Source organism: Colletotrichum higginsianum, chromosome 4 (genome assembly GCF_001672515.1).
Source record: "Colletotrichum higginsianum IMI 349063 chromosome 4, whole genome shotgun sequence".
Lineage (NCBI taxonomy): Eukaryota > Fungi > Ascomycota > Sordariomycetes > Glomerellales > Glomerellaceae > Colletotrichum > Colletotrichum higginsianum.
Genome location: NC_030957.1, coordinates 1,872,843 through 1,885,183, shown reverse-complemented (window position 1 = coordinate 1,885,183; position 12,341 = coordinate 1,872,843). Strand labels below are relative to the sequence as shown.

At 55.2% G+C, this 12,341-nt stretch overlaps 5 protein-coding genes across 5 annotated transcripts; 3 read left to right on the top strand and 2 right to left on the bottom strand.

Annotated features, from left to right (window-relative positions):
- Positions 1–103: 103 nt before the first annotated feature.
- CH63R_05875 (Protein phosphatase 1 regulatory subunit SDS22) lies at positions 104–1,388 on the bottom strand (the record flags this gene model as incomplete). The annotated part of the gene is made up of 3 exons (XM_018300850.1): positions 104–120; positions 178–1,056; positions 1,133–1,388. 3 exons carry the CDS (start codon positions 1,386–1,388, stop codon positions 104–106), a joined length of 1,152 nt encoding a protein of 383 aa, XP_018158700.1.
- Positions 1,389–2,862: 1,474 nt separating this feature from the next.
- CH63R_05874 (Alpha beta superfamily) lies at positions 2,863–4,144 on the top strand (the record flags this gene model as incomplete). The annotated part of the gene is made up of 2 exons (XM_018300849.1): positions 2,863–3,337; positions 3,441–4,144. The coding sequence occupies 2 exons, from the start codon at positions 2,863–2,865 to the stop codon at positions 4,142–4,144; spliced, it is 1,179 nt and encodes a 392-aa protein (XP_018158699.1).
- Positions 4,145–5,672: 1,528 nt separating this feature from the next.
- CH63R_05873 (Btb poz-like protein) lies at positions 5,673–6,671 on the top strand (the record flags this gene model as incomplete). The annotated part of the gene is made up of 3 exons (XM_018300848.1): positions 5,673–5,866; positions 5,957–6,378; positions 6,439–6,671. The coding sequence occupies 3 exons, from the start codon at positions 5,673–5,675 to the stop codon at positions 6,669–6,671; spliced, it is 849 nt and encodes a 282-aa protein (XP_018158698.1).
- A 1,934-nt stretch (positions 6,672–8,605) lies between these two features.
- Positions 8,606–10,539, bottom strand: CH63R_05872 (PCI domain-containing protein; the record flags this gene model as incomplete). Its single annotated transcript, XM_018300847.1, is given in 6 exon segments — positions 8,606–8,689; positions 8,776–8,919; positions 9,005–9,492; positions 9,509–9,813; positions 9,876–10,165; positions 10,234–10,539. The coding sequence occupies 6 exon segments, from the start codon at positions 10,537–10,539 to the stop codon at positions 8,606–8,608; spliced, it is 1,617 nt and encodes a 538-aa protein (XP_018158697.1).
- Positions 10,540–11,187: 648 nt separating this feature from the next.
- CH63R_05871 (60S ribosomal protein L20) lies at positions 11,188–12,274 on the top strand (the record flags this gene model as incomplete). Its single annotated transcript, XM_018300846.1, has 4 exons — positions 11,188–11,191; positions 11,622–11,806; positions 11,871–12,047; positions 12,116–12,274. The coding sequence occupies 4 exons, from the start codon at positions 11,188–11,190 to the stop codon at positions 12,272–12,274; spliced, it is 525 nt and encodes a 174-aa protein (XP_018158696.1).
- Positions 12,275–12,341: the final 67 nt, after the last annotated feature.

Genomic DNA, 12,341 nt, shown 5'->3' with positions numbered 1-12,341 from the left:
CTCGCCAGACCCGCGCCCTAATATAAAATCCGTGTAACGCCATGCCAGCCTCGTAAGGCCAGGCTCGTAAGAATCATGCCAGAGTGCAGACTTTCCATAATCATCATGTCTTGACGTAGGCTGCGAAGGGATCATTAGCAATCGTTCTAAGCGGTCCAGGGCTGGGAATCCACTCACTTGCGTCAATCTGGGATAGTTGAGGCAGGGCCAGACGGACTTTGTTTCGGTACACGGCGGGGCCTCTGAGTTGCAGCGGGTTGCCTTCGAAGTAGACGGTCGTGAGGTGCTCCTTGTCGCGCAGCTCCTTCTCGACCTCGTTAAAGTCGGCAATCTGGTTGTAGCTTGCCCAGAGCTCCTCCAGGTTCTTGAGGGGGCCGAGGCCTTTGATGCTGGTGACAGCGTTGTTGGAAATGTCCACGACGCGCAGCTTCTCGTTGCGCTCGATGCCGGCGAGGGAGGTGAGGGCGTTGTGGGACATGTAGAGTTCTTCGAGGCTGGGGACGTCAGCGAGCGGGGCGAGGTCGCGGATGCGGTTTGACTGAATGCTGAGGATGCGCAGGTTTGAGAGGCCACCGAGACCGGTGAGCTCGGTGATCTTGTTCTTGGCAACCCAGAGCTCCTCGAGGTTCTTGAGAGAGTCGAGGTTCTGCAGAACTCGGATGCGGTTGGAGCCGAGCTCGAGGGAAGTGAGGTTGTCGAGGCCCTCCAGGTTCTCGATAGTGCTGATCTTGTTGGCGACGAGGAAAAGCTCCTTGAGCTTCGTCAGGTGATTAACGCGCTTGATGTGCTTGATCTTGTTGAAGCTGAGGTCGAGCGAGGTGAGGTTGACGAGGTCGTCGAGGCCGCGGATGTGGGAGATGAGGTTGTCGTAGAAGTCGAGGTCCTCGAGAGTTGAGGCGAGGGGCGAGAGGCCATCGATGGACTGGATCGAGTTCTGGCGGAGACAAAGGCGGACGACCTTTTGGAAGCGCTCCAGGCGGAGGGCGGTGATGGAGGAGACGCGGGCATGGGAAACAATGAGCTCGTCGGTTTCTGGGTCTTCACCGTCGAGGAGATCTGCGACGTGGGCGGCGGGTTAGTCTCGATGTTCACTGAGAAGGGAGGAGTCTGCACCGAGTGCGGGCTTGCTTACCTTCGTCGGCGGGGAGCTCCTCGCCGGGGATGACATTCTCGTCATCCGATTCAGGATCCGAGAGGACCTCGGGGTTGGCGAGTACGGCGGTGCGCTGGACTCTTAGCTTTCCGTCCCATCCTTTACTGTTCCTTAACCCGGGGCTGGTCTGGCCGTCCGTCCGCAGGGAGGTCTCTTCTTCCTCGGGGAGTTCGATGCGAGGCGATTGCCTCGGCGAGGATTCTGTCGGCGTCTTTGGGTCTACGGGGCCAGGCATGGTGGGCTATTGTTGTGGAGTGTGAGGACTCGTGGGCGGCGGCAGTGGTGGTGGTTAGGTTCGCAGCCGTATGTGATGTCGATTGTTCGATTTTCAAATTGGCGGGGATGCGAATAACAAGGCGGTCGGTCGGTCGGTCGAATTTGGTGTTGATTCCTCAGCGGGATTGCGGGGCGGGCTGGATTAGAATGGTGGGATGTCGAAGGGAAGAACGGAGACTTTGGGGTTCTACAAGTTGGAGGGGGTCGTTGCGAGAAGATCAAGATCGCGTGTTGCACATGCCAGGATACGGGGGAGGGGGTTATAGATATCTTGGGCTGCTGATTCTTTATTTATCATGGCGGCGCTTACACTCGACATTTCTCTCGTCGGGCCTGCTTGCCTGCAGAGAGGGGTAACAATCAGAAGGGGAACAACACACGCACACACACCCGTGGCACATGTTCCCCAGAGCCAAACCTGCAAACCGCAAACCGCAGGGAGGTAAGGTGAGAAGTGACGGAATGGCTGGACCGTCGGGCTGTCCCTCCTGAACTGGCGGGACTGGGTAGGTACAGTAGAGGTTTGGAGGCACAGGATTGGCGGATTGGTTCCAGAACCCTTCAAGGACCGTTTGACGCTAGAGTATGACGTCCCAATGGGTCGGTCGCCCACAATCGGCCAGGTTCTTCTCCCGTCCTGCAGCGAGAAACACGCCGTGGAATGAGCTCGCCTTCCATCTCAATGAATGGAAGCATCCGAACCGAAGGCAGCATCATCTTGGTCATTACAGAGTTGTGTAGTCGTAACTCACTGATACGCCGCTAAAAACCCATTGTCGCAGACTGACTTCAGCGCCATCAAAGAAGCTCTGCGCCGTCTTGGTGTCACAGAGTGTCTCATCTCAGCGCATGTCTTTCCCAGAGAGAGAAAGAGGCAAGAGCACTCAATGACACGCCGCCACGGTCAATCTGTCACGGGCTTGATGACGGTAACGCAGCACCGGGATTGCCGGCTGGCGAGAGTACAATGCCGAACACTCTCCCAACATCGAGAAAACGGCACATCCCATATCGATGAATGCAGACCGCCAGCGATTGGGCTGGAATCCTGCGCAATTTCACAAGTCCGTCTTCGTTGCTGTCCACGCCGAATTCGAACCTTCCTCCCGAGAATCCTCTGCATGGGGATAGATCCGGCCGCATGCCGGCCACAACGAGCCCAGTAGCGTTCGAACACATGCGCGCCCGCCATGTCATGACCCCCCCGTCGGTCCACGAGAAATCGAGAGCGCTGGTTGTTGTTGTTTTTTTATTTGTGGTTTTTGATCCCAGTCTCTCCCGCGTCTGTTATCAGAAATGGAAGTTAGAGTACAGAGTACTCCGTCTTCTCCTTCCCCCGTGACAGTCCCAGGGTCCTCCGTTAACCTAACACCACCCAACTCACCCCCTCCAAAAGGCTCATCTCACGCCTCCATGTTTCGCACACAATTGTAATGCATGCTATCCGCGCAAACTCGATTGGGCAGTCCCTGTGTCGTTCTCGCCGTCTGCAAGCGCTTCCCGCTGCAGCAACATGGCGAGCCACGTCTCCGCGACCGCTGCCGCACCTCGGCCTCTTCCTCAAGAGGCAGTTCCAAGCCGAGGCGCTGTATCTGCCGCCGCTGTTCTTCGCGGGCCTTCTGATCGCTCTGTGGACGCAGAAATGCATCGCAATGGTCCTCTTCCAGAACAAGATCATCTACATGCCTGGCCTGCCACCCAACGCGCGCAGAGAGCGCATCCAAGACTACGCGAAGCAGTGCTGGGGCATGCAGTGGGAGGAGAAAAGGACCCAGGCCGCCGACGGGACGAATCTAGCCCTCTGCGTGGCCTCGGCGACATCGACTGGTGGCAAGAAGACCACGTCGCGCGACGACGCCGACGATGACACTCTATCGATGCCGGCCGTCTACGTCCTCTACTTCCAGGGTCCGCCCCATTCCCCCGCCCCCGCCCTCGCAGGCGCATAGCCTTTTCTCTACTTCTCCTTCTGGCCAACCCGACGAACACAAGCTCACGCCTGGGAGAACAGGAAACGCCTCGTCCATTCCCCCACGATTGCCCGACCTATCATGGGTCCTTCGATCGCTGCAGCAGGGCAAGCGGCCTGCGCGATACACAATCGTGTGCCTGAGCTATCGCGGCTACTGGACCTCGAGGGGCCGCCCCTCCGAGAAGGGTATCAACCTGGACGCGCAAGCGGCTCTACACTGGATTGAGCGGGTGCACGGGGAGCACGACGCTCACAGGCACCAGCCACTGCCGGAGGTGATCCTCTGGGGTCAGAGCATCGGCGCTGGGGTGGCCACCAACCTCGCGGCCTGGGAGGCGTTCCCCTCCACGGTGCGGCTTCGGTCGCTGATCCTCGAGACGCCCTTCACATCCATCAAGGACATGCTGGCGGTGCTGTACCCCCAGAGATGGGTGCCGTACCGTCATCTCTGGCCGTTCCTCCGGAACCAACTGGACAGCTGGACGAACCTAGAGGCGGTTGCCAGGAATCGGTCTGGGCCGGGTGCGCATGGAAAGCCTCATGTTACGATCATCGAAGCCGGCAGGGACGAGCTAGTGCCGGCCCAACACGGCGCGAAGCTGGTCCAGCGCTGCGAGGAGGTCGGATTGACGGTCGAGAAGTTGACGGTGCGCGGTGCGTTCCATAACGATGCCGTCATCAAACTAGAGGGGCGCAAAGCTGTTGCCGACGCTATCGCGCAAGTTGCAGCTGAAATGCAATAGTAGAGATGACATCAGGTGAAGTCTAGCAATTCATCTACGAGACTAGACTAGGCCAACATCATGGACGTGGGCGTGCGCAACCAAAAGAGGGCAGCTGTAATTGGCGAATTGAAAAGAAGCGTGAGGGTCTGCCGAGAGCTGCCTCGGCGTTCAAGTTCGCAGCCAACTTAACTTCAGGACCCTTGGGGCCTCGGAACGGTTCCCCGGCATACTGGTGCAAGCTTTGCAGCAATAAGTGATTGCCAGGGGCTGGTGAAATGCCGTGACTCTTGGTTGGAACCAAACCTGGCTGACGGTGGCATCTATTGCGGACAACCCCCTTATGTATGCATTATTGGGATGCTCAAAAGTCAGGCTTGTAGGATCAAGCAAAGCGACTCCTTGATGATATACGAATTAACATCGTCTCATTCAATGAGATCAAAAATGCCAACAGCTGGACTCGCAACTTCACACAATTGCACCCGTTTGCTTCCGTGGAATATCGCAGTTCTGTGTGACAGGATCCAAGCCCCGCGTAAAGTGGTTGCTCCTGCATTTCTTCTTCCGGTCTGGTAGTGGCAGAGCTTGGGCGCCACGCCGCCTTAACATGCACCTCTTTTCCCATCCTCCCTACCTACCAACAGATACCAACAGACAGCTTCGTGAATACTCGGGCCACCATGCTGTGGCTTGGCTGTCAGCGAGCTCTCATACAGAGGTACTTTCGCGCACCAGCACCACCTTATAGGTACCTGCCTAGCGGAGTGAGGGAACACCGACCCCCCTGGATTCATCACCATGGAACTAAACCAACTTCACCTGTCGACGGACACACACGGTCTCACACTGACTCGGCCGTGTTTTTATCCCTGCGGATGGTTGTGGTCAAGTTTGGTCTTTGACCAGACTTGGCCGGGTCCCACCTGGCACTCAGTGCCTGCCAGTGGCCCACACGGGCGCCTCAGAAGCAAATGAAGGAGGCAACCAAAAAGTCATACGGTGCGCCAACTCTCTCGCCGTACTGAAGGGAGGGAACCCCCTGCTGGACTCGCACGTGACACCGCTCATCATTCGTGTTTGGGTTCTTGGTGGGTCCAGTCGCGTCCCTGGTGCCGACGCGTCCAATTAACGACGCTCTCACCATCTTTTTCACCCCAGCACACTCTCAATCTGGTGCAAAGGCAGCGAGGCCCAAGGCAATCACTCCAGCACGGGTGATGTATGCTTTTTTTTTTTTCACGCGGGGCCGTGCAAGGTTTAATCACGTTGTATATAATGGTCCTAACTCCCTGACCCAACTGGCAGTTCCAGCTTCCCTCTCTTTTTTGTATTCATGCATCTCGGGACGGCGCCTTAGGTAGGTCAAGCGAACTTCTTCATAGATACTTGCTTTTCATCCATCGAAGCGACAGCCAACCGATTGCTAAACCCATCTCTTTTCATCAATTAAACATTCCCAAACGCAGGGCAAACCGAGCTGTGATCTTTCTGTTTCATCTGGCTATTCCTTCTTTTCATCCCCACCAGCACCCAGCAAGCCGCCACAATGTTCAGTCGACGCTTCGAACCCCCTCAAACAGCGAACAAGAGCTTTTCGAAAAGCCACAAGGCATCCAAGTCCAGCTCGTCATTCAGCAAATCCAGCGGCGTTTCGAAACATCGTCATGAGTCCCGCCACAGCCGCCGGCCGACGACCGCCACCACCTCAAGCACAGCAACTGAGGACACATCGATGAGCAAGTAAGTGTTCTTATCATTTTAGAACCACGCATCATCTGATAAAGTGTCGCCCTTGCAACCCATGATCGCTGACTTGCTCGTTTCCGATAGCAACCTCACCTCCGCTATTGTAACCCTCGTCGTCGGCACCGAACAGCGGCTCTTCGCTGCCCACGAAGATGTTCTTTGCGCTTCTCCCTTTTTTCAGCATGCTCTCCGCGGCATTTATTCCCCCGACTGTGGCGCCGCGGCCAAGCGCGTCGCCCTTCCCGACGAGGAGCCTGAGATATTCTCTTCAGTGCTCGAGTATCTCTACAAGGGTGACTACTACCCGCGCCTTGTGCACAACAAGCGCCGCAACTCCTGGGAGATTGAGGCGCTCAACGCAGACAACGGTCGCGGCGGCGTCGAATCGACGGTGTATCATCACGGCGTCGACGGTGAATTGCTCAAGGACACCGTCATCTATTGTGCCGCAGAGAAGTACGGACTCGACGAGTTGAAGCGGGTTTCTTTGCGGAAGCAAGGTCTTCGTGAGTTCATTCACTCTTCGACCCTCTCTTTTCGTCACCTTTACTGACAGCCAAAAACAGAATCCGGTATCCAGTGCAGCACGATTCTGGCTTCGGCCCGGTACGCCTATGCAAACACCCCCGATAGCGATTCCAAGCTGCGGGCTCACTACCTCGCCCTCATCATCCGCAGCCGGAGCACCTTCAAACGCAGCGGCACCATGCAGCTTGAGATGTACAACGGCGGCACCCAGCTCTTCTTCGACCTCTTTGTCGCCCTCTGCAACCATGTCGACGATATTTCGACTGTGTAAGTCGTCCACACTCGAACGTTTGTGGTCGTCCTTAATTCCAACCATCAACAGAAACTCCCCTCGCACTCCTCGCGGAAGCCGTCCTTTCTAGGGATTGCCGGTCTCATTCTCGCACTCGTCACCACTTACCGACTCGGTCGAGGACGAAATATACGTCTTATATCTAACGACTTGACGTTCTCACGCAATCATCTTCTCATCCCATCTCCTGTTTCCTTCTCCTTAATCATGAATTGGTTGGGGCAGCTTCTACTTTGGATTTGCAAAAAAACGCAAAATACCATAAACATCTGGCGTTTTAGATCCCCAAGGGTTGGGGCGGTTTTGGCGTTCAGGAGTCATATGTATTATCTCTATTATCCCTCTTGCGGCTTCGTTGTCTTTCTTTTGATTCAACCTCTTAACTTCTCATGAGAAATCCTTGTATTTTTACATCTGCGTTTCATTTAATAACACCATCGTTCCCCGGGAGTGGAGACTCTGGGGACTGTTTCTTCCCAGACGCTCGGAGAACGGCCCGTATGTAGGCCATCAAGCCTCGTTTTCCGGTCACACTCAAGCGGCAAAGAGAAGAATGAGAAAACAAGAACAAATGGCAACTTCATTTGTTTTTCCGCCTCAAGGAAACGAATCAAAGTTGTAATATTACCATTCTATACTCTCGCTCTGACACGTTCAAATTTACAGGAGTTGCTGTTGTAATTCAAAGTCTTTGTATTTTTTACCGGACGAGGCTATTCGCACACCAGAACTGGGTTGATCATCTTGATGAAGCTACATCTGCCGTTGACTTTCCCCGTTTTCTCCCAACACTTGAGACTGAACCCCCGGGCCCAATATCAAACCCGACCGCGCGGGAACAGGTCTTCGTGAACAAACGTGAATGCCAAGGGCACGCCGACCCGCAAGACCAGACCCGGCGAACACTACTTATCCTGTCTACCCCTTGTCCGCCCTTCCGCCTGCCTCCTCTGCCCGCGGAACAGCCTCCCGGTTCCTGGTCTGCCGCACCAACAGCTCGCCCCGAGCGGAGGCGGCCGTAATTCCCTATGTAGTGTGGAATGGTTTCGCCCAAACACGCTAGATTGTCGCTGGCATGCAACCCCCCCCCCTGACCCCCGTTGCCTCGCGCAATGTGAGTCATATGGTAGTGTCACCGAGTCCGACTCATAGCCAAGACTACCACCCATTCACCACATACCACTGTCTCTTGATGACTACTCAACCGCACACACCCCGGAAGCAGCCCCGCTGTTTTACCGGACGCCACGGCTGCACACACTTTAATCCACCTCACCATGCAAGCCTTGGGAGAGGAGCGATGGCCTGGTGAAACGTTAGTCGTTATGTGCGGTTACGTACCGGCTGAATGGTTGAGTCGTGCGGGATGAAGTTCCAGAGAGGGAAAAGTCTGGGTTTGCTTTTTCGTTATCCTTGACTTGGAAAAGGGGACATAAGCTTCATTTGTGTTCAAGGTTCTTGCTGGGCAAGCTCAGGTTCTCGTAAATCTATTGCGATTGTCTCGGAGCTGCCTTGCTTCACTTGTGTTCTAGGCATCACTTGATGACGACGTCGAGGATCAGGAGGGCGGAGTCATGGACGGGTACAAGTTATGAACAATATGTATTCACCTGCCGGCGCGAGCAACCAGTGTCGAGTTAGACTTTATGAGTCTGATAACGCGCACCCACACCACCGATGTGTGAGCCGAAGTGCATACCTCTCTATGCACGACGGCGCGACGCCGAGCACCTTCTCTCGAACAAGTCCGCCCGCTGACCATGCAAGATGTGCGATCGATGTCCCCAGTAAGAGAACCGTCGCTGCTTCACGCTCCTATCACTGTGTGGTATCGAGGTAGTATCTTAATTCTGCCGGTAAAAATGTCACGCAGTGAAGTGATTGGTTTTGTGGTATCTCCACACCACCACTTTCTATACCCCTGTTCCGGGGAACGCTCCGTTCTTGGACAGGACGACAATCCCGCGTTCGCGGGCGATATAGCCTTTCATGAGGTTCTGCGTGAGAAGACAACGTTAGTGAGTTGGCTTCAATGATGAAGATGGCCTTCTGCCAATCACATGGTCTTTGAAGAAGTCAAGACGATGCTCAGCTGCCCAAGTTGCACTTCATCATCCTCGTAATGATGTTGCCTAAATGGCAGCTGAAGAAATTCATGACGGCATGAAATGCGGACAGAATGTGAATTCCCAAGCCCCCTTTTCGCCCGACTGGCCGCGCGAGGCGACTGGTATCGGCTGCGGACGGCAGGCTGCCACCATTCCGGCACACAAGCTCAATATCAAGACAGCGAAAGAAATGGCGCCACGTACCTTGTAAATCATGTTGGCAAGCAGACACTCGACCTCGTCCGGATCCACGCTCTCCTGGCTGCCTAGGCTAATCGCAGCCGCAAACTCGGCGACAGGGACTCTGGTCCGACGGACTGGGGCCGCGCCGGCCTCTTTGGCCTCTTCGAAGCCGCCGGCGATGAAGACCTTGCGCAAGAGGTTGCGCAGGGCGATGTCACGACCGCGTTCTAGGGTGAGATAGATCCTGCGGCGTACGAACTCTTCCTCGCCTTCCTGGAGAGCCAGGTCGAAATTGCGCAGGTCGCCCGTGCGGATACAACGCGACAGCGGAAGGAAGAGCTTCTGCAGGCGAGGGAAAGGTTCCAGGAGTTTGCTGCTCGGGAGGGTGTGAGTGGTGAGAAGATGGCAGGGGATCAAGTAGGTGAGGATTCTCCTGCGGCGGGTGTTAGTGATTGTCTTAGTGATACGGGAATCATCTGGATGACTAGCTCTTGATTGCTCTTGGCGTCCTTGTGGCAGAGAGACCATGCCTCGGTGAGATGTTTCTCAGCCTGTACATTGTCAGATTTCTATTTGAGAGGGCCTGGTCACTTGGTAACATCACCTCGACGTAGTTCTCCTCAAGAAAGAAAAGCACGCCTTCGTAAAACTTGAACGTAACCCGCTGGGACTTGGGAAACGCCTCCAACGGGGGCATGTCCCCGCGGTTGGTAGACAAAGCCTTGAGAATCGTCCGGCTAAGACTGGCGGAGTTGAGTTTGAAGTATGTCTTGAACAGAAGGTTGATGACGAAGTAGATGGCCCACTTTCTCGAATCTTCAAGAGGTGCTCTGGTGATGGTTAGCCCCTGTATTTCTCTGAGGGGGGGGGAGGGGTGCAGGTGCCAAAATACCTGTCACTCAAGCACAATGTGAAAATGCGCTTGAGTTGTTGCTCGCAGTCACGGAGCTGCTTCTGCTTCTCCAGATCTGGGTCGAAGTCGTCACCCAGCTCCATAGCATTGGCGGCAGCGTCCGTCGTGTTGCGCTCCTCGTCCGAGCTGATGGCGAAAAGTCGCAGGTGCTTGCCTGCAGTGTAGAGACAAGGGATGGTCCAGGCCTCGAATCCATAGTTCGTGTAGCCCCGGATGAGAGCAGTGGTGAGCTCTTTCCACGCCTCATACACTTTTGTCCATGATGATGACTGCATTGAGTGTTAGCGGCGAAAAACCACGTGCGGAGCGAAGCAAAGCATATTGCGCATGAGCTCACCCTACCTCCAGCACTGGAGTCGCCTTCCACTTTAAGGATCTCGCCAATGGCCTTCCAGTACGCCGTGTAGACTTCCACCCAGCCGTTGGTCTCCTCGTGGTCGAGCTTGAGTTTCTTAGACCCTGAGCCGCGACCCAAGAGCATGTACTTGACGTCCGCCTTGGCTTCTTGGATGTTGGTGCTCAGGTAGATGGACCGAAGCTTGTCGGGCTTGTTGACTGGGCTGAAGGGCTGGAGCGTTTGTGCAAGAGAGTAGCCAGACCTGGCTTTGTAGGCATTGCGGAACTCCTCGAAAAGACCTTCCATTATGACTGCCACCAGGTGCTATTGGAAGAATGAGGCGTGATGAGGGTAAAACCGGGCGGTTGGTTCACCACTGCGAATGTCCGTGGCCGACAAATCGTGTGACTTGATCAATTGGCGTTGTGGTCAAGATAGGCATATGAGCATTTCTAATTGGTTGAAGATGCTCAACAAAGTGTCATCCCTCTCGCTCTGTCTCCTTCTGGGATGCGTCGTCTTCTCTGTGATGCTGGTTGTCTGGGGTTTGGGCTACAATGTGATTGGCCCGAATACAACAACCACCAGCATCGGTTTCCGTCAGGCACCAATAGTTTAAGCCATCATCCTCAGGCATCATTGCATCGGGTCCTTTCTTGAGTTTCCAGTATTGACAGGTAAGTGGGGCATTCATCAGCCACAACACCAGCCCCGAGTGGCTCGACCGGGTGCGCTTAGCAAAAAGCCCCACCCACAGGTCCCAGCCCTGGAAACCGTTCCCTCGTCTCACACAGAATCCTTTTTGCTCCTGGCGCGCCAAATTCTTCTCGTTTTTCGACCGCGCAACCACCACGATATCGGATAATCGACGACCATCGGCCAGCTCTTCACAGTAAGTCAACAGCCTTACGCGCCAACACACGACAGTATCATTTGTTTCTAACAGTCTTTCAGATGGGTAAGCACAATTTCCCCTTCCCTCTACTGGACCTTGGATGCGAATGCGGCGACTTGGACGAATTCCTGCGACCCCCGACGACAAAACTTTTTCTTTTCGATCATGACGTGTGATCTACCGACGGCGACTACGGCGAGACAAGATGGCAGTCAAACGCCATGAACCACGATCTGATTGGAACCTGGCCTATCAGTATGCCTGGCCAGAAGTGTTAAATTGAACATCAAGAGGGATCACTTTTGTTTGCACTGAGGGGGGAAACGAGGGCTAGACCACTCGTGCACCGCGACTACGATAGTAGCAAACGATGGATATCTACCGAAAGGTCCCGAACGCTCCGGAGACTATCGAACCGAAACGACGATTCGCATCCATGGACTGGGAACTTGTGTGGCATTGGGACGACGCATAACTAACAGACTCTGTTCAGGTCGTCTCACGGAATACGAGGTCATTGGGCGCCACTTGCCCACCGAGTCCAACCCGACTCCCGCCCTGTACCGCATGACCATCTTCGCTCCCAATGTCACGGTTGCGAAGTCCCGTTACTGGTACTTCTTGCGTGGCCTGAAGAAGGTCAAGAAGGCCACCGGTGAGATCGTCAGCGTCAAGGAGGTACGTCGTCTTGGTCTGAGAAACTTGGAGAAGAGAGCCGAGAAACTGACCCTGTACGCTACAGATCCACGAGAAGCACCCCCTCAAGGTCAAGAACTTCGGTGTCTGGCTCCGCTACGACTCTCGCTCCGGTACCCACAACATGTACAAGGAGTACCGCGAGATGTCCCGCACCGACGCCGTCGAGGCCCTCTACTCCGACATGGCCGCCCGTCACCGTGCCCGCTTCAGGTCCATCCACGTACGTGCCTCCCACGAACAAACGCTGTGCAGCTGCCCAGACCGGTCCACTAACCAACGAGCAAATAGATCCTCAAGGTCGTCGAGCTCGAGAAGGGCGACGATGTCAAGCGTCCCTACATCAAGCAGCTCATCTCCAAGAACCTGAGCTTCCCCCTCCCCCACCGCGTCGCCAAGATCAACAACCAGAAGATCTTCAGCGCGAAGCGCCCTACCACCTTCGCATAGAGCGGTTGTTGGACGCGGCGTTGTTTCTCTGGTTTTCGACAAATGGAGGGGCGGGCTACTACTACTG